Source organism: Brassica napus, chromosome C4 (genome assembly GCF_020379485.1).
Source record: "Brassica napus cultivar Da-Ae chromosome C4, Da-Ae, whole genome shotgun sequence".
NCBI lineage: Eukaryota > Viridiplantae > Streptophyta > Magnoliopsida > Brassicales > Brassicaceae > Brassica > Brassica napus.
In genome coordinates, this window is record NC_063447.1 from 8,847,050 (window position 1) to 8,871,307 (window position 24,258).

Below are 24,258 nucleotides of genomic sequence, written 5' to 3' on the forward strand. Positions count from 1 at the left end.
AATTTTAAATATATTGATATATGTAAATATCTCGGTAACAATAAATGTTATTTTTATTTTTTGCTTGATCACACTACTCAATCGATTTCTTTAACTGAAACCATAGATTTTCCATAATTTATTAGGCGACTTTTAAGGACCATCGACTAACCTAATATCAGCCTAATACTATATATATGGAACGATACCCATCCAAGTTTACTCTGCTCTATTCCTAGCTACAAAATTACGTATTTGTTACTAATATAGTTCATTAATTTTTTGTAATTAAGCTTGAGGATCCTACGGATTTGCCCGACCCCATCTTTGCTGTTGTTGGGAAGACTTTCACATTTGGAATTTATGTGGAAAAGGAACATGTTTTGTATGAATCTGAAATTTACAAGGTTGGGAAAATCTACAAAGACAGAAGGATTGTTTTCACTGAAGAAGACAAATTAGAGAATTCTCATTCTGATCAAGATCTGGCTCTTACAAGTGGAGAAGAGGTATGATTGTATGCTTATTTTTTCTCAGTTATTTATCTTTACATCTTTTACTGCATTTTTATTATTAACAACGAGTCTTGCTAAAGTTGATGTTTTTAATTTTTAAGAGCTCTGTCAATCTCCTTGACAACCAAGAACACATTAAAGGAATGTCCACACCATCCACAAAGAAAAAGGAAGCATGGACTGACCCAACACCAGAAATCACTTCGACTTCAAAGAATCTTCGCTCAAAAGCTATCAAGGTAGAGAAGAAGATGAGTGATTTGGAGGCTGAAGCAAGCAAGAACACCTAATTCTGCTGGCCCGGAATTTCTATTTTTATTATTTGGTTTTATTTGTTTTCTTACTTGTGAAGCAATTTATGTTTTTGTTTTTTTAATAATTGTTTGGTATTTCTTGGTTTTTAAAGCATGTTTTTTGTTAAACTACTTATAATAAAGTATGCTTCAGATAATTTATTTGCCTTTTTTCTTTCATTTGTTATTTGCTATATTTATTTTCATTGTTTTCAAAGTTGTCCAGAAAATCCAAGAATTATACTAAAATTGGAAGTGATATTATTAAATTTGTTGTTTTCTCCTCCACCAAAATCAGGGTTTAACCAAAATCAACCAAACATCTATACTATAAACATGACTTTAAAATGACTTTAAAATGCATGCCAAAGTCTGTAAAACTTATCTTCTATCGGGTTTGATGTACTTATGCTATTATTTCCTTACTGAATCATCCCATTATCTCTCCTGCAAACAAAACCCAATATAAGTCTTATTTCTCTTTGCTAGACGAAACACAAAATATATTCTGATGTAAAAGAAAACAAAGTTTCAAGAAATAACTACTCATCTTTAATATTAAAGTCATGGTTATCTTCATAGAATATTGAAATTCACAATCTTTGTATCTGGAACTGGTTGATAATACTTCAAAAATATATTTTTCCTGAAAAAAAAATGATAAGATTAAAAACGAAACAAACAGTTAACACATCTAATAGAAATAGTAATTGTCAGATGAATCTTACTATTTGTTTCCAGTGTTATTTGGCTGGAGATTATTCCATACATGTTTTCGAATAAATTTTAAAAGATCAGCTTCAGATCTCCTTCTGACTATTAAAAACCATTCCAATCTGACTTCCAGGAGAAAATCAGAAGAAAAAAAACAATGTTATATATTTATATTGGTGTTTAAAAATCTCAGATTAACTGTTAACTATGGATTAAAATTGTGATATTATGTTTACCGTTTATTGTCTTTCAAATCTTATTATCTCTTTGTCATAGATATCTGATTTGACAAAATCGACAACCATCTCAAAATCATCGTTCTTCTCACTATTGACTTCGTATCTGACATACATAACAGTTACGAAATATATTTTTTAGATCTTGATCGATGTTAGAGTCGTGTAAAGAATCTATATAATCTAAAGATAAAAAGTTAGAGAATGGAACCTTACGAGATCGGAATAGGAGAAGTCCTTGGTGAATCAACAGAGTTTCTAACCATCGGTTTGACTCTTCTAAATCAGATTTGCTACCCTCAGTATTCTCCTATTCAAGCAATCGTTACAGCGTTTAACAGAATGGATTTTATGATTTCTCTAGCTTCAAATCGCCATGGCAATTGGTTCAGCATCTGAGAAAGGAGAAGAAACGTCGAAAGATGAATTTTTTCTTTCCTATTCTGTTTTTCTTAAAACATCGATGGGCATAAAAAATAAGTTTGTCGGAGAAATCTAAATACATGTTTGGGCCATTTGGACCAACTTATAAATTTGTCCAATTTACAAATCTTTCACCTTGGACCATTCAGTCCAATTCCAATTTTTTTCTCTTTTTTGTGAACCATTTTCAATATTTATTTTATATATATGAACAAAAATAAAAACATGATTATTATATTTTACCTTTGATAATATAATTATAACTTTTTATAATTATTGGAATATTTGTATTGAATTATGTAAATCTTAATTAACATAGTAATAAATACTTTATTATCAATTTAAAATTGAAAAAAAAATGACATTTAAAAAAACGACTTTCAACAAAACAAAATCACAACATAATAAATTTAATTAATTTGAACAATACCAATTTAAAAGTTTCTCAAAAAAAAGCAATATCAATTTAAATCATTTAAAAATCAAGTTGAATTGTAAACATAAATACTCATTTAAAAATAACAATAAAAAGATAATAATTTTAAGTTTTCTATTAAATTAAAATATTCATTTATGAATAATTACATTTCTAAAATTATTTTAGTCGTAAAATAAAACTTTAAGCGGAAAAAAAAATCTGTGCTTTTAAAGCGCGGATCAAAATCTAGTCTATATTTTATAATCAAAGATTTTTTGTATGCTAGCCACTTTTCGAAAAGATTATTTTTGTGTTTTCTTTACTAAATTTGTTTGTTTTTTTAGAATTCATGATTTGTGATTATGATATCAACGATGAATTAGATTAAAAAAAAGAGTGTAACAATGATTAGTTATGATTTCTCTAAAGATTCAACATATGAAAATTCAAATGATATATCATAGAATCTTTAGTACATAGAAGGCTAGCATTCATATTTTGATATAGGAAAGTGAAACGATGTTTAATTAAGATTTAACATATAAAAATTCAAATGATATATCATAAATAGAAAGTTAGCATTCTTTTTTATGATATTTGAAATTGAAACAATGATTAATTAAGATTTCTCTAGAGATTCAACATACATAAATTTAATACTTTAATAATGGAAACTTATCAATCATGATTTCTTTGTGATTTGTGGAGAAATGATGTAATACTAACGTTTGTGAATCGTTGGTTTACATCTTTGAGTACGACATAGTTCGTGGAAAACATCGTTCGTGGGAAGAAAATGCAGGTATATGGCGCATCAACAATGATTTGAACATGTGAAGAATAAATAACAAATGACTGTCATGTGGAAAATAAATAAAATTTAGAAATCAAATATAAAGAAGTACAAAATGAAGAATTGGACTTGATTGAGGTAAAGTTTGTATGCTTTTCATATTGTACAAAGGTTGACCTATAAATATGTTTTTTGTACAACTGTATAAATTTGTATATATGACTTTTTTACAAAAATAAATCTAAACAATGTACTCAAATAACCACGATGCACCAAATCCTTCAATCCAATAATCAACATATGAAAAAAAACTCCTTATAGCAAAAAGCTTAGATACCAATTGTAGTCGCTTAAAATGTTGATTAATGGATTTAATCTCAAACATGTATAATCTTCAGTTTTTCGTAGTAATTAACCATCTTGAAAGCCAATGTATCATTGGTAGTACACAATCTTAGGCTCAAAATAGTTTATCTATGTGGTTTTCTATACCTAAAAACACTAACTCAGATCAATAGCTTCAAAAACCTACCTCAGATGTTGATTAATGGATTAATCTCAAGCCATTAACCTCTGACCATTTGGTTCCATACTGAATTCCTTTTGATCTTATCATAAACAAACATTTGGACTTCATGTTATTGACTTTAATATCCTACCAAAAGATAACTGGTCCAAGGGTGATAAAACTATTTATTTTCTTTTAAAACAACTATTTGTTTCTTTTCTTTAATGTTTGACAACGAAAACGTATATAAAACATTCTCAACAAAAATAAAAATAAAAATAAAAACAGAGAGACACAATTTTATATATTTTCTTTTTCTCCAAAAGAAAGTCTTTTCCTTTCACAAGCAAAAGGCGGCCACACAATTAAAAAATACAAATTCTTTCGGAAGAAAAAGGAAAATAATTGAAAGGTGAATACTGTAACAACCATCTCAACCTTTATCTCGTAACACGTGGTATATGTTTGAACATAATGAACGGCTGAGACACACCGAGAGCATCGGAGGTTGTTGTCTCGGTAAAACGCGGGAGGAGAGAAGAAAGTCAACGGCTCAGATCATATCTTCTGGAGCTTCGCGGCTATGACCAAAGGATTAGCCTTTGCGATCTCTTCGCGCCCCGCCGATTTGAAGTCGAACGTGCATCCGTGAACCTCCGGATACCTGTGGGTCCCGCAGAAAGTCGTACCGCACCGGCACATGAATCCGGTCAACCCGACCCGTTTCCTGCACACGGTGCACCGGTTAGGCCGTTGCGGCGGCTGCTTCTGCTCCGACGGGATCAGCTTAATTTGTCTCTCCGCCGTTGAAGACGATGAGATGGATTCGATCTTTGATGAGGACGGAGGAGATGCGGCGGGGAGAGAGGAGGCTTGCTGTTGGTTGAGGCAGAGATCGCCGTAGCAATTGGAGCAGAGGTTCATGGTGGCTGAGCTGCCGGAGAAACCGCAGTTGTTAACGCAGAGACGGTGGCCTTCTGGCGTTTGGCATCGATGTTCTTCCGCCATTGATTATAATAATAAGCTTTGGACAGAACAGATCAAGTTTGGTCGAAAATCTGAGGAAAAAAAATCAGACAATCAACGATGTTATTAATTAGTTATGTAATATTGGGTCACCGAGTTATGCAAGAATGTTTTTTTCCTGCGTTTTTTTCTCGGCAACCATTATAAAAAGAAGAATGGAGAGAGAAGTTAGTTAGTTTGTTAACCTGTTTTTGGAGAAGAAGAAGGAAGATGATGATGATGATGATGATGATGATTCACTGGTTCTTTTCTATAAAGGGTGAAACGCGCAGAGGGAAAGTGAATGATTTATAGATCAATACTTTACTATAGAGAGAAAACAACGGCGAAATGACGAAGATGATGCACACAAATTAATAGTTCTATGATGTATACTACTGTAGCATTTTAAAATGTTTATTACTCCACATTTTGTTTAGTGGTAACAATATATATTTATTTAAACCGTGTTGGTATCTGCAACCAAACTCAAAAGTGAGACATTTTCTTTCGATTGGGTCAATTATAAAGTGATTTTGACAATTCCAACGTTCTAAATTTTGTAAGAGATTGGATGACTGGTGGGAAGATTTCAATCCTATACCTTTTTTTTTTTGTTAATTGTAACATTATTTTGAAAAATTAATCAAGAAATGAAAATGAAGTGATATCCAGACAAATATGAATGTGTGTCAAATAATTTTATATTATGAAATGTGTATGGATGATGATCACACAAGTGAAAATACAGGTTGGAAGAGGAGCCAAATTGGCTTTCTACTTCTCCATCCACTAGTTCACACTTGTCTCTATCTTATCCCCTCTCTCTTTCTCTCCTTTTTCATCACATTTTATATTACACTTTCCCTTTCAAAATAATACATATTTTAGTTTTTTCATACAAATTAATAAAACATATTAAATTTTAATATTAAATGCATAATTTTCTGTAATTATCTATTTTCTATAATTTTAAACCAATAAAAATCCAAAAAATGTAATTAATTTTTTTGAAGTTTACAATTAATTATTATTAGAATATATATTCTTTGAAACAATTTTTTAAAAAAATATGCAGTTTTTTTTAAAACGGAGAGAATATTATATTCAGATATACACGTACCCTCCTACGTTTCCGTATGGGTGGGCATACAAACAATAAATTTTTCGAAAACTGTAGTATGATATTTATTTTTGTTTATTTTCAATTTCATGGAGTTATTATTATAACAGTGATAGCAACTTGCATTTTATCCAAATCTTTGTCATCGTGACTAGAATCTTTATCACTAGCTCAATCATCATTTTTAATAAACTTAATTCTTCATGTGTTTTTTTCTTCCAACATTGTTAGACAACAACATATTATATGCTGCTACAAGCCTACAAGAATCTCTAGCATAACTGTTGTTGGTGAATGATTTTTGGTTTGCATCCATAGGTTCCTTTTTTAAACAATGGACGCATCAAGGTTATTATCACCTAAAAGTAAGCTAGACGTGCTTCCAACCTAAACCAATGGGTGATAAGTGGAGTGGTCCATCAATCTTATATATTACTAAAGATCCTTTCCAATTACCGATGTGGGACCTTTGTCCCTAATACGCCCCCTCGAGATGATGGCTCTTTAAGCGTCAATCTCGGAATGTTTGGGCAAGGATCGAGGGCCAACTTTGGGCCAGGTCGATGTGGATCGGGTTGGACTGCGTGGATCGGGCTCTGATACCATGTTAAGCTAGATGGGCTTCCAACCTAAAACCAATTGGTGATAAGTGGAGTGGCTCATCTATCTTATATATTACTAAAGATCCTTTCCAATTACCGATGTGGGACCTTTTGTCCCTAATAAGTAAAACATTGGTATGGTAATGAGAATCTTCCGATGCCCAAGTCCAAGTCATAATGGATCCTGACGCCTAAGTGTCTCTTAGAAAAAGGTTACCGAATGGGCATGCATGGAGAAGACAAGTCATATATCTTGTCTTCTCCTTTTTTTGTAGGTATTTCATGTTGAACCGATGAGCATATGCATATTTGCTAAAAGTGCATACACAACTTTACTGACAAGTTCTCTGCTACGCAGATGATTTGTTGTGGCCTTTCAAATAATTAACTTTGATCATTATATGTTGGCTTTCGATCGTTTCACATGCATGGCTTAGAAACGTGCGCGGGTTTTGTTCAACCTATAGTTGGACAAGGATCTTGCAAGTTTCAAGTTCAAGATTTCATGATTTGCTGCATGTAGACTTAATGACAAATTAATTATTATAAAGATAACCAAACGGTGATAGTTTGTTGGTAAAAGAAAAAATTGAGTAAAGCGTAAACTCGTTGATTATAGGTTTGAATCTTTCTCAAAATTAAGTTGTCATTTTTTTTTTGTTGGTAAAATTAAGTTGTCATTTATGTGGCCAGACGTGTTTTATGTCTCATTTGAAAACCGAGATCGGATCATCGTTGTTACTACCTCGTGGGAAAAATTAGTTTGACTTGAACTCAAATATCTCTGGATAGTTAAAAAATATATACGTAAAGGTGAGTTTCGATTTAGCAAAAAAAAACATGTAAAGGTGAATTTGAACCATTTTCCTGACAAGCCTTCAGTCTCGTACAGCTGAATAGGGGAGTTTGTGTGGAACTCAGGTTAAGAGAAGAATGTTTGATTATATGAATATTTCCGGTTCAACGCATCAAATGATCGGGAAGTTGTTTATATGTACATATATGATAATAAAATGGGTAAAATAATAATAGAGATAGTGGAGAAGGTTGGTTGGGCTAAACAATTGGCATAAAACCCCATTTTCGGCCGCCAAGATTCGCTCGTCTATCCCATGTTGGCATATTCCCACTTTACTTTCAAACTACGTTAAGATCCGCGTCTTGCGCGGAATAAACATTATATATATAAATTAATTTATGTATTATATGTTCTTACATATTATAAAATAATAAATATATATTGAATAATTTAAAGTCAGTAACTATTACAAATATAATTAAATTGGTGCGAACGTATAAATCAATTTTATTAATCTAATTTTTTTAAAAATTTGATAGGATATGTAATTAAATTTAAATGATATTAACATACGTAGTATATTTTTAATATCAATGTCTATTAAATGATGATTTCTACTTATGTGTTTTTTTGATCATGTGTATCTTTAATAGCAAAAGCTCTAAATTACTGATAACAAAATTTTCATTGTGGGATTAATAATTTTAGTAATTTATAATTTTAAAAAAATTATCAATGTTAGTTCAAAACTCTTATCAAAAAAATTATTCAAAGTAAATTTTAAAATTAAAATATTTATTTATTCAATATGGTTTATAGTTTAATTTAGAATGATATATATACATATATATATATATATATATATATATATATTAAATCTTAATGATTAATTAAATTAGACTTTTACTTATATGACTTTTACTTATATGATTTTGTAATCATTTGTATTTTGTATAAAAAAAATTTAAACCATGAATCGCAAAATTTGAATGTGAGACTTTTAACAGTTTTAGTAATTTATAGTAATTTTTTAAAATTTAAAATATAACATATACAGAAAAATCTAAATTTTTATAATACGGTTATTGTGATTTTTTTAATTTATTTTAATAGTTTAAAATTAAGCAAATTTGATAGAAGATACCCTATTTTTTATCAGATCTTTATTATTCAAAATCATTAATTGTCATATATACTTTAGCCACATTAGGCAATTCCGTAATCTTTATTTAAGAAAATAATAAATGACATTAATAATGAAGTTATGGTTAGTTTAATAAAAAGCTTATTTATAATTATATGGACTAACCTATTTCTCTAATAATTCTAAGAATCATCCTAGTGATGACATGTGGTTACAAAAGAAAGTTGTAATGTTTCTCAAATAATATATTATATGTTCTTACATATAATAAATTATTTAATGTAATATATGTTCTTACATATTATGAAATAATAAATATATATTGAATAATTAAAAGTCAGTAACTATTACATATATAATTAAATTGGTGTCAACGTATAAATCAATTTTATTAATCCAATTTTTTTAAAAAATTTGATAGGATATGTAATTAAATTTAAATGATATTAACATACATAGTATATTTTTAATATCAATGTCTATTAAATGATGATTTCTACTCATATGTTTTTTTGATCATGTGTATCTTTAATAGCAAAAGCTTTAAATTACTGATAACAAAATTTTCATTGTGGGATTAATAATTTTAGTAATTTATAATTTTTAAAAAATTACCAATGTTAGTTCAAAACTTTTATCAAAAAAATTATTCAAAGTAAATTTTAAAACTAAAATATTTATTTATTCAATATGGTTTATAGTTTAATTTAGAATGATATATATACATATATATATACATATATATATATATATTAAATCTTAATGATTAATTAAATTAGACTTTTACTTATATGACTTTTACTTATATGATTTTGTAATCATTTGTATTTTGTATAAAAAAATTTTAAACCATGGATCGCAAAATTTGAATGTGAGACTTTTAACAGTTTTAGTAATTTATAGTAATTTTTTAAAATTTAAAATATAACATATACAGAAAAATCTAAATTTTAATAATACGGTTATTGTGATTTTTTTTAATTTATTTTAATAGTTTAGAATTAAGCAAATTTGATAGAAGATACCCTATTTTTTATCAGATTTTTATTATTTAAAATCATTAATTGTCATATATACTTTAGCCACATTAGGCAATTCCGTAATCTTTATTTAAGGAAATAATAAATGAAATTAATAATGAAGTTATTGTTAGTTTAATAAAAAGCTTATTATATAATTATATGGACTAACCTATTTCTCTAATAATTATAAGAATCATCATATTGATGACATGTGGCTACAAAAGGAAGTTGTAATGTTTCTCAAATAATATATAGGGGATTGTATATTGATTTATGCTTTTTCTCATTATTGATCTCTTTTGCCGGCAAGAAACCATAAAATTTTCTTTTAGTAAACTATATTTTCTTATTCAATCCATCAAGAAACAAGTTATTAAATCTAACCAATATTTGTAGTATTATCTATGATGTATGTTGTAACAGTGAAAAAATTGTAAAAATGAAATGAATACCCCTGAAATGCATACATACTAATCTACCTGCATAATTTTGAACTGATTTTCAATGAACAACCATGAATTAGCTAACGTCTATTTTATATGAAGCTTAAACGTTAAAACCCAAAAAAAGAAGCTACCGTACGTTTGAGTTTCATGTTATAGGCCCACTACATATTGGGCTTTAGTTTACGAAATAAAAAATGGGTAAATGCATGAAGAAACTGCGTTTTGGACTGTAGTCAATGCGTATTCGCTGGTGACATATAATTGGCTTAGTTGGCATTTGACAAAAAAGGTCACTTCCTTCCAACTTCCAAACACCAATAATTTTCATATTTTCCAACTTATTTTTATTATTCTATGGGGATCAGTATTATTCTTTTGATTCCTTCAAATTAACAAAACGTTTTCACCTACCAACATGTCCAAACCCACATTTTAATCAAGAAAGTAAATCTTGTTAAATTTTCTAAAAATATATCATTTCATAATTCCAAAATTTCAAAAAATTACAAATTACAAAATTGGCCAAATATTCTATCAAAAAAATAGAAAATAGTTTGTTATTCCGGGACAACAACCTATCAAAACTGGAACGATACACAAAAGATTCGAAAAGGGTTTTATCATTGAAGATAATTATTAATAATTACAGTGTGGTAGGTTAAAAATAAAATAAAACGTGGCTTAAAATAAGTTTTAGCATAAAATAAAGTAATCTTTCTGTCACCACAAAAATAGGGAGAGAATAAAAATAAAAATAAAAATAAGAATAAGAAAAGCTTAGCTGGACGTTTCTCTCTCTCTCTCTCCATAAATCTTGAGATTCCAGAGCTGATCCACTTCCGATTTACCAATAAGAAAAGCATTAGCTGGACGTCTCTCTCCAAAAGTTTATGCCTTTTTGAGGTATCTTTCTCGTGAAAGCTCACCGCTTTCTCATCTTTATACGTCTCTATATATACACACATCAGGAAACAAACTCTTCTTTACCACGACAAGATCGTTTCCACTCGGGTTTTTTTTTTAACATTCATTTACTTCGCTGAGAAAACCAAGTTATATGGATTCTACTATGGAGAATTGTAACGGTGGGATCTCAAACGGTGACGTTTCGGGTCTATCTTCTAAGCGTGAGAAGCTCATTATCGATACAGACCCTGGCATCGGTGAGCTTCTTTCTTTTGCTTCTTCCATCATTAGTCAATGGATCTTGATGTTGCTTTAGTATGAAAGGGTTTGACTTTGCTCAACCAACACCCTTTGGCTTAAGAGTTCTTGAATCTATTTGCCTGAAACTCAATGTTTGCAAAGTTTTAATCTTTAAACTTGCTTAGTAACTAGAAGAGGTTCTTGTTAGTATGTTTGTTTTTTGCCAATCAGCTCGGTAATGGAAACTTGTTTTTCTCAACTGTAAGATGAATAGGAGAATAGGAGAATCTGAGTTATGAGATTAATGTATGATGTGCTGTTGGTTTTTAGATGATAGCATGGCGATAATGATGGCGTTTCAAACACGGGAGCTGGATATATTAGGACTCACTACTGTCTTTGGTAATGTCCAAACACAAGACGCTACCCGCAACGCCTTACTCCTCGTATGTGATCACTTATCTCTTAGTATTATAATGTTTTCCTTGAAAATGTGTATGTGATCTCCTTAAAACGTTTATGCAAAAGAACAGTGTGAGATTGCTGGCTTCCCTGATCTCCCCGTCGCTGAAGGAAGTTCTGAACCTTTAAAGGTACATACACTCTTTCTCTCTCTTCTCTGCGCCATGGAAACCGTTGTGACATTAGCTTTGTTTGTGTTGTTGATTCTCAGGGTGGGATTCCACGTGTTGCTGATTTCGTGCACGGCAAAAACGGGCTTGGAGACGTCTCTGTTCCTTCTCCTTGTAGAAAGAAATGTGACAAGAGTGCAGCTGAGTTCTTAGTTGATAAAGTCTCTCAATATCCGGGTGAAGTCACCGTTCTCGCTCTTGGACCTTTAACCAACTTAGCAATAGTAAGAAGACTCATAACCAATCTCATTCTTTAAATCTTATGACCCGGTTTGTGTTTCTGACACCATGACTCGTGTGTTTAGGCCATCAAACGTGATAGTTCATTTGCGAGTAAGGTGAAGAAGATTGTTATACTTGGTGGAGCTTTCTTTTCTTTAGGCAATGTTAATCCTGCAGCTGAAGCTAATGTAAAGAAACATCCCTTAAACCTCTTCTTTAATCTTCTGCTAATGAAAATAATTTATGAGTCTGCTGCCTCTATGTGCAGATATATAATGACCCGGAAGCAGCTGATGTGGTGTTCACGTGTGGAGCTGATATCACTGTTGTTGGGATAAACATCACAACCCAACTTATGCTATCTGGTGAATATACTTTTCTCCTCCTCTTTGTCTCCTTTTAACATTCAACTAAAAGCAAAGTGTATGTTTTTTCAGATGATGACCTCTTATCTCTCCGTGAGTCCAAGGGGAAACACGCTAAGTTATTAAGCGACATGTGCAAATTCTATAGAGATTGGCATGTCAAATCTGATGGTGTTTATGGTAAAAAAAAAGCAATAAACTATAATCAAAACATGCTTATGGAAACCTTCAAGTTTTTGATTGATTGTCGCTGGTTTTCAGGAGTGTACCTTCATGACCCGGTCAGCTTTGTGGCTGTAGTACGGCCTGATTTATTCACGTACAAGAAAGGTGTTGTTCGTGTGGAGACTCAAGGAATATGTGTTGGCCACACACTCATGGATCAAGGCCTCAAGAGGTTTTACTAATTATAACTTTATTAGTTCACTCTTTTTAAATCTTTAGACCTTTCCTCTAAATGTTGGTTTTGGTTGGACTGCAGATGGAATGGGAGCAATCCATGGGTGGGATACTCACCAGTATCAGTGGCGTGGACGGTAGATGTAGATGGAGTTTTGGAATACATCAAAGGCATGCTGATGAAGCCATAAAAAGAATGTTAATTTTTCATTTGAAAATGTCATCGTCACATTCATCATGTGTTCTGGTTCTAACCTGAATCTCAATTCAACATCTGTATTTGAACTGTATAATTGCTAAAATTTGGTCAAAAAATTATAAAAGTTAATGAATGGAAACTATCTATCTTTTTCTTCTTCTGCTTGTCTGTGGTCTCCATTGTTGTAAAAATCACAGCAAGATGACATGAAAATAATGAATTTCATCGGGTCAACCGATGCTTTTAGGTTTATTACTGAATCTAAAAACCGAAAATGAACCAAACCGACAATACAGAAACTTACAAAAATTCAATAGTTTCTGTTTTCCTAAAAATATCCTTTATATACTAAAACACAAGTCACATGACCAATTAATTGCTGACACATGACTTGTGCTTCATTATATTTTTAAAAACAAAATTAAAATATATTTTTATTGCTAAAAAAATGCAACTTTAATATATCTAAAATTTAAATGCATCTTCAGTCGAGGAAAAGTCAAATCGCATTGGAAGTTTTTAGGGGGGTTAGTGGGAGATGGATTTTGAAGGAGTTGAAGAATTTAAAAATTCTATTGTTATTGGTAAAATGATTCTTAGATTCCTAAAAAGTCTTGTGTTATTGCTTTGGTGATTTTAAAATTCCATATAAATCTTTTGTTATTCAAAAAGTTGAGTATTTTCTGATTTGTTAATTCAATTAAATTATGGTGTTATTGGAACAAAGATTCATTACATTTTAACTCATTACTCATAACTTTCAAAATACTATAGTTAACTCATGTATTCTTAAAGTTGAGATGACAAAATCAATATCTCTTTTATCATACGTGATTGTTTATATGTGAGGCACCACCACGTTTTGTTTTTCCTATTGAATAACAATCATGTTTCTCAATGACCAAAACGTGGCATGAATAAACAATCATACCAACAAACCTCAACCACGTTTTATTTATAACTCAATCATATCATTTTAATGTGACTTGTTTCTCTAAAATGATATATCCAGAAAATAACACCATCACAAATGAAAAAATAAGTTATAAATCATTGAGAAACGTAGAAGTAACCATTAACGCTGACTTCCAGCTTCTACAGCGTCATTCCACATACTTAAAGCTATTGAGTCTCTCCAGTTGTTAGCATATTCTCTTTGTTGAGATTCGAGAGCACCCACATGTATAACTTTTTCAAAGTTTGCTTGGTCATTGTTTGGAGTGATCACTTCTTCTGGAAAAGCATCAGACCGACAATGCTTCCGTAGAAAGTTATGTAATCCAGCACAAGCTAAAACCAATTCTGCTTGTGTTGTAAAAGGAAAAGGAGGCGCCGACTTAAAAATCAAAAACCGAGATTTGAAAATACCGAAGATTCGCTCAATCACGTTTCTCAAAGATGCATGCCGCAAATTGAACAACTCGTTTTGGTTTTTAGGATCACGGCCTTCACCTTTAAATTCTTGTAAATGATAGCGAGTACGTCTGAATAGAGCTAAAAACTTTTGACGATTTGCAAATCCACAGTCTACCAGATAAAATTTTCCTGAAATTCAATTTGTAAATAAATTAAAATTCTGTACATATATAAATTGTGTACTACAACTTAAGTACATACCTTCTGGAACGATTAATCTGCTACCATGTCTTGTCAAAGCATTACTTAAAATTTTTGAATCATGAGCTGATCCTTCCCATCCACTAAGAACATACATGAACTCCAAGTCAAAGTTACAAGCAGCAAGGACATTTTGTGATATAAATCCTTTGCGATTACGATAGCTTGGAACATCAGAAGTTGGTATCATTGCAAAAATATGTGTACCATCAATAGCTCCAATACAGTCCTATAAAGATGAAAATAGTGATTTTCAAAGAAACAATTGAACAAAAAAACTGAGCGTAACTTAGTTAAATTTTATATTTACCTTGAAGTAGGGATAAAATCTTGTGCTCTCACTTATCTTTGCAGCTGTTGTAACTCCAGGCTTTACCATCAAATCAGGTGCTAAGGTATTTAATGCACGCAAGACTTTGTGAAAATTTTCACTGATAGTAAACTTTGATCTCTTGAATGTGTCTTTTGTGTACCCATATTTTGAACCTTGACCAACAACAAGTAAAAATGTGGCCACCATTTCTTCAATGCATATATTCCGTGTATCTCTTAGACCTGTCTTCATTCTAATAAGATCACAAAACTTTTCAAATGAGCTTGGATACATGTGATATAGTGATCGAAAGTGCTCAGGGTCCTCTTTCAAAGCATTTTGAATGTAATCATAACCAATGTTAGTGATTGGCCGACGAACGGGGCGTTGTATCCGATTTTCACTCCTCACATACGCTGTTGCTATGTTATTTAATAGCACCAGCAAAATGTCTAAATCTGACTCATCTTCTTCCATTTGGTTTGCTTTTATCTCATCATACGTTTGTTCTTCTTCAAAGGGGCTCTCCATGATAAAACACCTACAAAAAGAGATTACTATTAATAACTGAAATACACAAAGTATCTTTAAAAACTACTAATAAAATAAGCAAGACACTAACAATAAAGTTACTTAGGGGGATGTGGGTTACCGACACAACAATAAAATAAGCTACGTGCTATAACAACAGCATGACATTTTGTATTGCTAAAAGCAACAAAAAATATTTAAAAACCCATCATATATATTGAACGAAAACCAGTTTAGTATCTATAAATAATAAAAAAGCAGTCTAGAATGATTGTAAAGAAATAACAAAACAGTCTAAAACAGAGATAATAAAACAGAGATCAATCGTAGTTGACATTGCTTTGGATCCAACCATAGCGTTCTTCTATGGACATATCAGTGAAGACATCTTTCATTCCTAAGGAGTAGATAAGAGTCACCGCTTTAAATTTGATACGATCATCCCAATTAGGAACCTCTTTCATAGCATCCCAAACACTATTTTTCTTCTTTTCAGCTTCTCTTTTCTCAACTTCTTTTTGCTGTCTTTCTTCTCTCTGCTGTATGAAAGTGAGGATCTTACTGGTCATCATTACCATAGCATCACTTTGATCAGTGTTTATCTCAACTGAACTGCTCGATGCGTCGGTTCGAGATCGTTTTCTCGAGACAAGTTTTTCCACACGCCTTTTAACAACATTTTCTGGGGATGGTTGCTGAACATAAACATCATCACTGATGTCCTCAAAATTCAATTTTTCTTGTGCTTGACTGTCACCAACCGTGAAGACGCGAGCATCCGTGGTATCACCCAAGCCAATTGAAGAACTACCATTAGCAGTTGCACAATCAAATATGATTTTGAAATCATCAAACTGTTCACTAGAGTCATAGCGTAAGAACTTGTGATTAGGATGACCCTACAAAAAAAAATTATACTTAAAATACAATAAAAATAATTTTTAAAAATACAGTACTTTAAGAACTTACGTAAACCTATAGCAATAAGTGATCCTTGTTCACGTAAACTATATCATGTGCATATATTATTTAACTCATAAACTGAATTTTATCTAACAAAAACTTTGCAATTCAGAAACATATCTAATAAAAATGATGCAAAATAAAGACATACCTTTAAATAGTCATTCCATACTTCGTTAGAAGCCACAAATCTTTTCATGATAGGATCTCATCCAAAGCCTGAACTGTTGTTTAAAAGATCAACATAACATTGATATTGACCCTTCAAGAACTTGATTCTGCTTTGGTAATGCTTGTGGGTTTTTTGGCATCCAAGTCTTTCATTCAAGACTTGTAGTATTTTATGTTCCACCGTTGCTTTGTTCATTATACCGTTACTGTCCCGCCATCCACGTTGAATCCCCTCCACAAGTAATTCTATCAAAACCTTGGTTTCCTCTGAATTCCATAGGCTATACTGATTTTTTTCTTTCTCACCCATTGCAATCTTATGTGGAGTTAATCATTATTAGTAAAAACATACACATAAAAATATTTATCACAAACAAACAGTAAACATCAAATTTATCACAAACAAACAGTAAACATCAAATCTTATGCTTCTAGTCTAAACAAATAAAATACTGAAACGAAACGTAACTTGAAAGCAATACAAATAACAAGCAAACCATTTTATACAACTTATATATATGAAAAACAGAGAAATGGATCTTAAAAAGAGAGATAGAAAAAAAGGAGAACCAAAAACTTGTATTACCTTGACAGCTCTCTACGATGGACAAGAAGCAAAGAACAATTATGGACGTTCTTTTTCATTATATAGAATTCAACATACCATATTTGCATATATTATATGGAAATTAGATAAATATTAGTAGAAAAAGTTAACATAAATCCCAATAAATCATCACCAATCAAGCCAAAAGAATATATGGATTCTACAAATATGGGAAGACATATTCTTAGAATCAATAAAAATCTTTACAGAATTAAAATTCTATTGATTTTTGAAATCAGTGTGAATCAGCTTCCCACTAACCCTTAAAGTATAAAAAAACGGTTTCTCCGTTATCATAAAACAAAAAAATCAATCCTTCAATTTCTGAAACTGAAAAAATTTATATCCCTAAATTTAAGCACATCATTACCATCACGTTTTAAAATAAATCATTTCATCTACAACTCCTTAAATCATGGCAAGTTTCAAACGGTTTTTTTTCTTTATAACTTGCAATCAATTTGTTTACTCTGTTTACTCTCCCTTTATTTCTCTACAGTGGTGTAGTTTTCTTCTTCGCCAATTTGGTTTTGGGTGGTGAGTATAGCAAAAATAGATACATGTTTATAGTTATTTAAATCCAGGTTCAATGTTCTCTTCTTAACTTGATACTCTCTTTTATTTTTCTGCATGATACCAGTGGATTTTCTTCCTCCTTGAGAGCTTAGTTTTCTTCAAAAATGGAAAATCAAATCACGGTCAACAAGACAACAACCCAGGTAACAAAACTATAAAGCATAATTTTGATATATTACTCTTTTCTATTTTTTAACAAAAAAAGTAATATCAATAGTTTTGGAAAATATTGCAAACATGTAACCATTTTAAAAATAATATCAAAATTATTGTTTAACCCCTCCCCCTTTCAACCTATTTGATTAAATTTGAATACACCACTGTTCATATATAAAATATTTGATAGAAAATAATTTAATTATGATTGAAAATTATAACATAATCAAATAAATTTAAATACAGAAAAATAGATCTGTGCGTATGCAAGGGCGGTAATACTAGTAATTTATAAAACGAAAAACAAGTGAAAAATAATATTTTCTTTTTTTTTTGGGTTTAAGTCATGTTGTCAGTTTCTGGGTTTTAATCAAAACCAAAATATATAATTCAGTTCCGTTTCAGGTTTTATAAGAAATAGAAAACCGACCAGAATATTGGTTTCTAGATAGGTCCAAAAGCTCCAACGAATAATCCGACCCGAGTCTTAAACTCGAATACTCAGCCCTATTGCTGAGTTGATAGCCGGATGTTGTAGTTGAGATGATTTAATTTAAGAGTTGTCTATGGCCTTGATTGTTTGCGTTTACTTATAAGTTTACACCTTATAACTACTATTTATTTCATATGAACCCATATGTATGGTGACAAAAAGAGAGAGAAAAAAAGTGAGCCCATAGCGTAGCAAAATTGAAAGCGTAAATGCAATGACCAGTAGGGATGACCGGATGAGACGTAAGTTGAGATAGGAAACAGGTGGGTCACGTAAGAATAATTATAGCCAATGATCATAACAAACAAGTAACCGAGCGATCATAGAAAAATCGTTAAAAGTCGTTCATACTACATCTTCACACGAGTGAGAGACTTGACATCTCCCCACCGGATATCTACTGTGATCTGCTAAAACACTCTTCTTCAACAGACACAGACACAGACACAAACATGAAACACCTAAACTGTAAATAGTTTTATTTATTGGTTCTGGTCTATTTGTATTTTACAAAAAAGAACATTTCGATAAAAGTTTTGTAACCAAAAGATTTATCAAGTTTAATTAAATAGTTATTTTCGGGTATTCACTAACCAATAGAATTTTGTTATTTCATATTTGATATTTTTTAGAAAATAAAATAAAATATTGTCAAGTTATATTATGTTTTTAAAATAAAAAGGTAAAAAAAATGATAATAATAGTTACAAAAAAATATTAAAAAAAAGAAAAAATAACGTCGTCAACGAAACAGTAAACCCTAAACCCTTGAATAAACTCTAAACCGTTGCATAAATCATAAACTCTAAATCAAAAACACTAAAAACTAAAACACTAAACCCTAAATCCTAAACCCTAAACTTTTGAGTGTTTTAGTGTTTAGTGTTTTTGATTTAGAGTAGGATTTATCTAATGGTTTAGGGTTTACCAAATGATTTAGAGTTTACCCAAGGGTTTAGGGATTATGATTTAGGATTTAGAGTTTAGTGTTTTGCTGACGACGTTAAAAATATATATATATATTTTTTTTTGGTAACTACTACTATTTTTAATTTATTTATTTTTATTTTAAAAACATAATATAACATGATAATATTTTATTTTATTTTTTAAATAATTTCGAATATGAAATAACAAAATCATATTGATCGGTGAACCTACTATGGGTTGATAAGTCTTAATTAAATTGGTGATATAAATGTTGGTGACCACTTTCGAACAAATTTAAGCAAAGAAAATCTCTATCTTTATCTACATGATAAAGAACCTTTGTTATGTAGGTAACTAACGTGATTCAAGCCCATTATGCTTATTATGATGCGAGAAAGCATTTTGTTGTTGTCAAAAAGTGCGGAACAAAAGCTTTATGATATCAATGTATTGGCAAAAACTTAACCTTAATTTTGGTATGGGTTCATTATTGATTTTGTAAGGTTTTATTTGTCATATTATATTTCAAATATTTTTTGACTTTTTTTATACGATGCAATCTATCAATTTTTTTTGCTGTTGTTTTTGATAAGCTTCACTGAATAAATTCATTATTGATTTTGTAAGGTTTTATTTGTCATATTATATTTCAAATATTTTTTGACTTTTTTTATACGATGCAATCTATCAATTTTTTTGCTGTTGTTTTTGATAAGCTTCACTGAATAAAAGAAGTTTCATACGAAAAAAGATAGTGTAAAATTTAAAATCATTATCTAGCCAAATAATTTACTAAATGCAATATGCTAATTCTCTTTTTATAGAAATTGTAATAACGCTAATATGTTTTCATACTTTTTATTATGATGAAAAGTTGAAGGATAGAGTGGAAACATGTGAAGAGGGTAGAGTAAGGATTCAATGAGATGGTTATAACAAGTTGGGCTCACTTTGCATAATTGTATCTACAGGCAGAAATGTTGGATGATGCTGATCATCATCATGATGAAGTTGGGAGTAGTACTCATGAGTACTTCTTCCACCACTTTTTATTCTTAACCTGTAAGTAAGAAATTAATTGTTGAATCATTTATTACATCCAAACTATATACAGTAAATGTGTGTGTATATAAAATTATAAATGCATGATCCATCAAGGGGGCATGATTTGCTAGATGTATAGAGTTGTGCAAACTGTTTTATTTAACCAAACCATTTGAAGCAAATTAATATAGTTGGATTTGGGGTCAATTTTTTAATTTTTTTTTCTTATAGTTGGACACATTTAGGCTTTGATTGATAACAATAATATATACAAATTAGAAAATTCGATTAGCTATTTAAAACATTTTTTGGAAATTGCAATTATATAATTTCGATTAATTGGCATAATAGACTATTATTGTTTCTAAAATTCTAGAGTGATTTAAAGACCACATGTGTATACATAATATTCGTCGGATTATTTATTTCCGGATTTTGAGAAGTAATTTATTTATTTTATAGGAAAACCATATACAAAAAACATTCTGCATCTTTAAAACTAGTTTGTTGGGACGATTGAGTGTTAGCAATAAACATTGCAGTTTGATTGCGTTCTATACTGATAAATATTAAATGTCGAATTGAATAAGTTTGTCCTTCTTGGCTTTTTTAATGAACTCATCAGTAACTTCTCTTTTTACTTTGTCGTCCATGACTCAATAACTTCCTTAAATCATTAGGTCAGATTATCTTTTTCTTTTTCCCCTTTGCACTAATTTTCAGTAACTGGTATTTAAGATACGCTGAAAAAGTTAATATGAAAAGAAAAATTGGATAATTGCACTAGCTAAAAAAGGAAAAGCAGAAAAAGATAGAATTAAAGTTTTTTTTTAATATAACTAGAGGGGCTTGGTCATCATTGGATGTTACAGAAGAAGAGAGTTTATTATGAGACTGGCTACTCCTACTTCAAATTCGTGAGTACCCTAAGACCCATTTTGTCTCCCATCTCTTAGGCTTTTATTTATTACTGCTGAAGTAACTTTATGTACCATTGCATTCCAACATTTAAAATTTTAGTTGAGCAGATTATATGAGGTTGAAGGTTCTATTCGATTAGATAAATTAAGAACTGGACTAGAACCGTTCTCAAATTTAAGAAGTTTTCAGTTTTAGAGCCTATAGATTTTGATGATTTTTTTTCCCTGGTAGTCATCATATTTTCTGCTTTTCTTTATCTTTTGTGTACAAGCTTTACCTTTTTAATTTGTTCAAACATTCGGTATGATTCAGAGATTCAGTTAGACTAAGTACTAAAAAGTCCTATAACTTGAACTATACGTCCACTTGACAGCTCTCTCGCTATATGCAAATCAATCTCAATATATTGTTTGATGATTTTAACAATCTCTTAAGTTTGTTTAAACATTTAAGCATAGGGAATATTCCCGTTTGGTTTATTTTCAGGTTTACATTTATAACATCTCTAGTGCCTTCATGTTTTATATTCCACCTTTTCTAGTCCTGTTTTGTTGAATTGTGAACATTTATATGGAATACAACTTTAATTTCAAAGGTCTAGAAATCGGATATTTTATAACCAGTTAAGATGTTTATAATACTTTTAAGAAATACGGTGTGTGCAGATTATCAAACTTGATTCTCAACTTTAACTCACATAAAGTTGCGAACCAAAAAAAAATATTTACAGGATCATGAGAAAAAAAAAATATTTTTGTTACATAAAGCTCATCAAATAAAAATATCATAACATATTTATAAAATTACCAGAAAAATGATTTTATCATCATATAAATATGAATGGGTCTACTTTTATTTATAGTGAATATTATTGAACTGATATTCATTTCTTATTATTTAATGTATTTATTGATTTTCACTTGAATTAAGATTTGATATATGGATCAAGATGTACTTTGGGTTGGGATCAACTTGAAATATTTAGTAAAAGTTAAATTCTATTTTCTAATATTTTAGCTCCAAATACACTCCTCCGCCCATGTCCATGGCGAACACTTTACCCACTTAGCTTGACCATACGCTTTTGGTTATCTTACATCAACATTTTATCACTTGTTTCAGGTTAATGTTCCATACATTTTGAGTTGGATATGACGTTCGCTAAGCGAAACAAAAAGAATATTCATCGTGGGACAAAATTCGTTGTAATATTTATGGATCCACAAAATATGGAAATAAAGATAAAATGGTTACACCTATTGGTTTGTAAATTAATATAAAGTAGCGCATGTGCATAAAGATACAATTTTGCACGATAGTGTAACACCCAGAGAGCAAAGCTAACACGGTGCTTCCTCATTATATAACTTTTGTTTGCCTTTTATGAGATTAAATATCAGTAACAGAAGATTTGTGTAGATAAAACAAAACAAAACAAAGTGGAACCCCAAAATGCAGGCGAATGCATGGAAAATTAAAAACAAACTAATACGAATGAATTAAAACTTTGATAGCTTATAATAAGTTGGCTGAGCATTTTTGTTTTTCAGAAAATTGAGTCATTGTTCCGATTTCAAGTTTTATATGAGGTAGATAATTAACTTCCGTTGTACATACTGATCGGGAAGAAAAAAAAAAGACTTCATCGTTATTAATTACTTTTCTAAAATTAGATATTATATATTAAAATTTATGGAAAAATCCACAACGCCATGCAAAAACATTACATAATTTGTTTAACTAACATCAACTTTAGTGGGCTAGCTAGTTGCAAACTTGCAATGATCACAATGTCTAAAAATGTGCAAGACATTAGATGGTGTCACAAGTTTTGAAACTACTAACACCAAAGAAATTTTGACACTAGATGATTAACAAGGTACGAATTTTAGTTAAAAAAAAAACAAGGTTCAAATTTTAACATTTGCACAAAAACAAGGTACGAATTACAAGATAGGTAGATTCGTAGAAGAAGAACATACATAGAGATTTGCTTGGGAATATCATTATAGGAAAAAAATCTCATAAATAATTGATATTGGTTGAGGTGCTGAATAACTAAAGGAAGACAGAGTTTACAATCTTTTTATAAAATACAAATACATATGTAGAAGATGAGCATTTTCACCCCACATCTATATTTTCTTCTAAAATAAATGAATTATATTATAGATGAGTTTTGATCCAATGTAGGTCTTTATAATAGATTTTCTCTATTATAAATAGTTAAATACATACATTGGAATACAACTCATCTATTAATATATTTTAGAAAAATATAGTACTGGACTGGAAATAGTCTAAACAATATTTTCAACCATGTGTACTATTCTACAGATTACGTTTTTCTTGAAAACAATTCAAAATACAAAATGACATCACTGAAGAAGAAAACGGAATAACTAAGTTTTCACTCAAACAACTAAATAGATAAATCATAATGGTGCTATATCGATCATAATATGATCTTCATCATACCAAATACGAATCTAACAACGTTCCTTATGAATTATATGCAATTGAGGACTGTTCCGCTATGTGATAGAAGTTAGAACTAGAGTGTCGAATTGTTTTGTTTTTCAAATTTAAAGAAATGTCGATCCTAAATCAGCGACATTGCACACGAAGAAACTATTCATAGAGAGCGTTTGATATATCGGATGCAAGTTGGAAGGTTTTGTAAGCATCACATGAAAATATAACTAGAAACTGCATAAATGGCTTCCCAGCGTGTGTATAATATGTAGTTTCATCTCTGTGATTTGTATCAGCTGCAACAAAGCCCTTTATCTCTTAATTAATACTATATTTCAGACCCATGTATATCATTAGTGCTCCCACCCCACAAAATCTTCATTAACAATTCGTGGTATGTTTTAAAAGTTAGGAGATGTTATGATAATGTTTCCATGCAATGCAATATGGACGCACTTTATACCTTATGGAGACCCAA

At 30.4% G+C, this 24,258-nt stretch overlaps 2 protein-coding genes, 2 long non-coding RNA genes and 1 pseudogene across 5 annotated transcripts; 2 read left to right on the forward strand and 3 right to left on the reverse strand.

Moving 5' to 3' along the window:
• The first annotated feature begins 365 nt into the window (after nucleotides 1-365).
• On the forward strand, nucleotides 366-861 carry LOC125585484. Its single transcript, XR_007322410.1, has 2 exons — nucleotides 366-488; nucleotides 596-861. It is a non-coding gene; the product is annotated as an uncharacterized LOC125585484 (long non-coding RNA).
• A 164-nt stretch (nucleotides 862-1,025) lies between these two features.
• On the reverse strand, nucleotides 1,026-2,234 carry LOC125585483. Of its 2 annotated transcripts, none has more exons than XR_007322408.1 (4): nucleotides 1,949-2,234; nucleotides 1,738-1,843; nucleotides 1,516-1,623; nucleotides 1,026-1,433 (listed from the first exon to the last, which is right to left on the reverse strand). It is a non-coding gene; the product is annotated as an uncharacterized LOC125585483 (long non-coding RNA). The 2 variants fall into 2 exon arrangements; XR_007322409.1 differs by having other exon boundaries at nucleotides 1,954-2,233.
• A 1,918-nt stretch (nucleotides 2,235-4,152) lies between these two features.
• LOC106390545 (zinc finger A20 and AN1 domain-containing stress-associated protein 4-like) lies at nucleotides 4,153-5,554 on the reverse strand. The gene is made up of 2 exons (XM_013831039.3): nucleotides 5,091-5,554; nucleotides 4,153-4,937 (listed from the first exon to the last, which is right to left on the reverse strand). The coding sequence occupies exon 2, from the start codon at nucleotides 4,885-4,887 to the stop codon at nucleotides 4,438-4,440; it is 450 nt and encodes a 149-aa protein (XP_013686493.2). The 5' UTR covers nucleotides 4,888-4,937; nucleotides 5,091-5,554; the 3' UTR covers nucleotides 4,153-4,437.
• Nucleotides 5,555-10,842: 5,288 nt separating this feature from the next.
• On the forward strand, nucleotides 10,843-13,139 carry LOC106390641 (uridine nucleosidase 1-like). The gene is made up of 9 exons (XM_013831148.3): nucleotides 10,843-11,183; nucleotides 11,497-11,612; nucleotides 11,700-11,759; nucleotides 11,840-12,022; nucleotides 12,104-12,208; nucleotides 12,289-12,385; nucleotides 12,458-12,565; nucleotides 12,647-12,782; nucleotides 12,867-13,139. Exons 1-9 carry the CDS (start codon nucleotides 11,078-11,080, stop codon nucleotides 12,973-12,975), a joined length of 1,020 nt encoding a protein of 339 aa, XP_013686602.2. The 5' UTR covers nucleotides 10,843-11,077; the 3' UTR covers nucleotides 12,976-13,139.
• A 2,625-nt stretch (nucleotides 13,140-15,764) lies between these two features.
• Nucleotides 15,765-16,965, reverse strand: LOC106380332 (annotated as a pseudogene).
• Nucleotides 16,966-24,258: the final 7,293 nt, after the last annotated feature.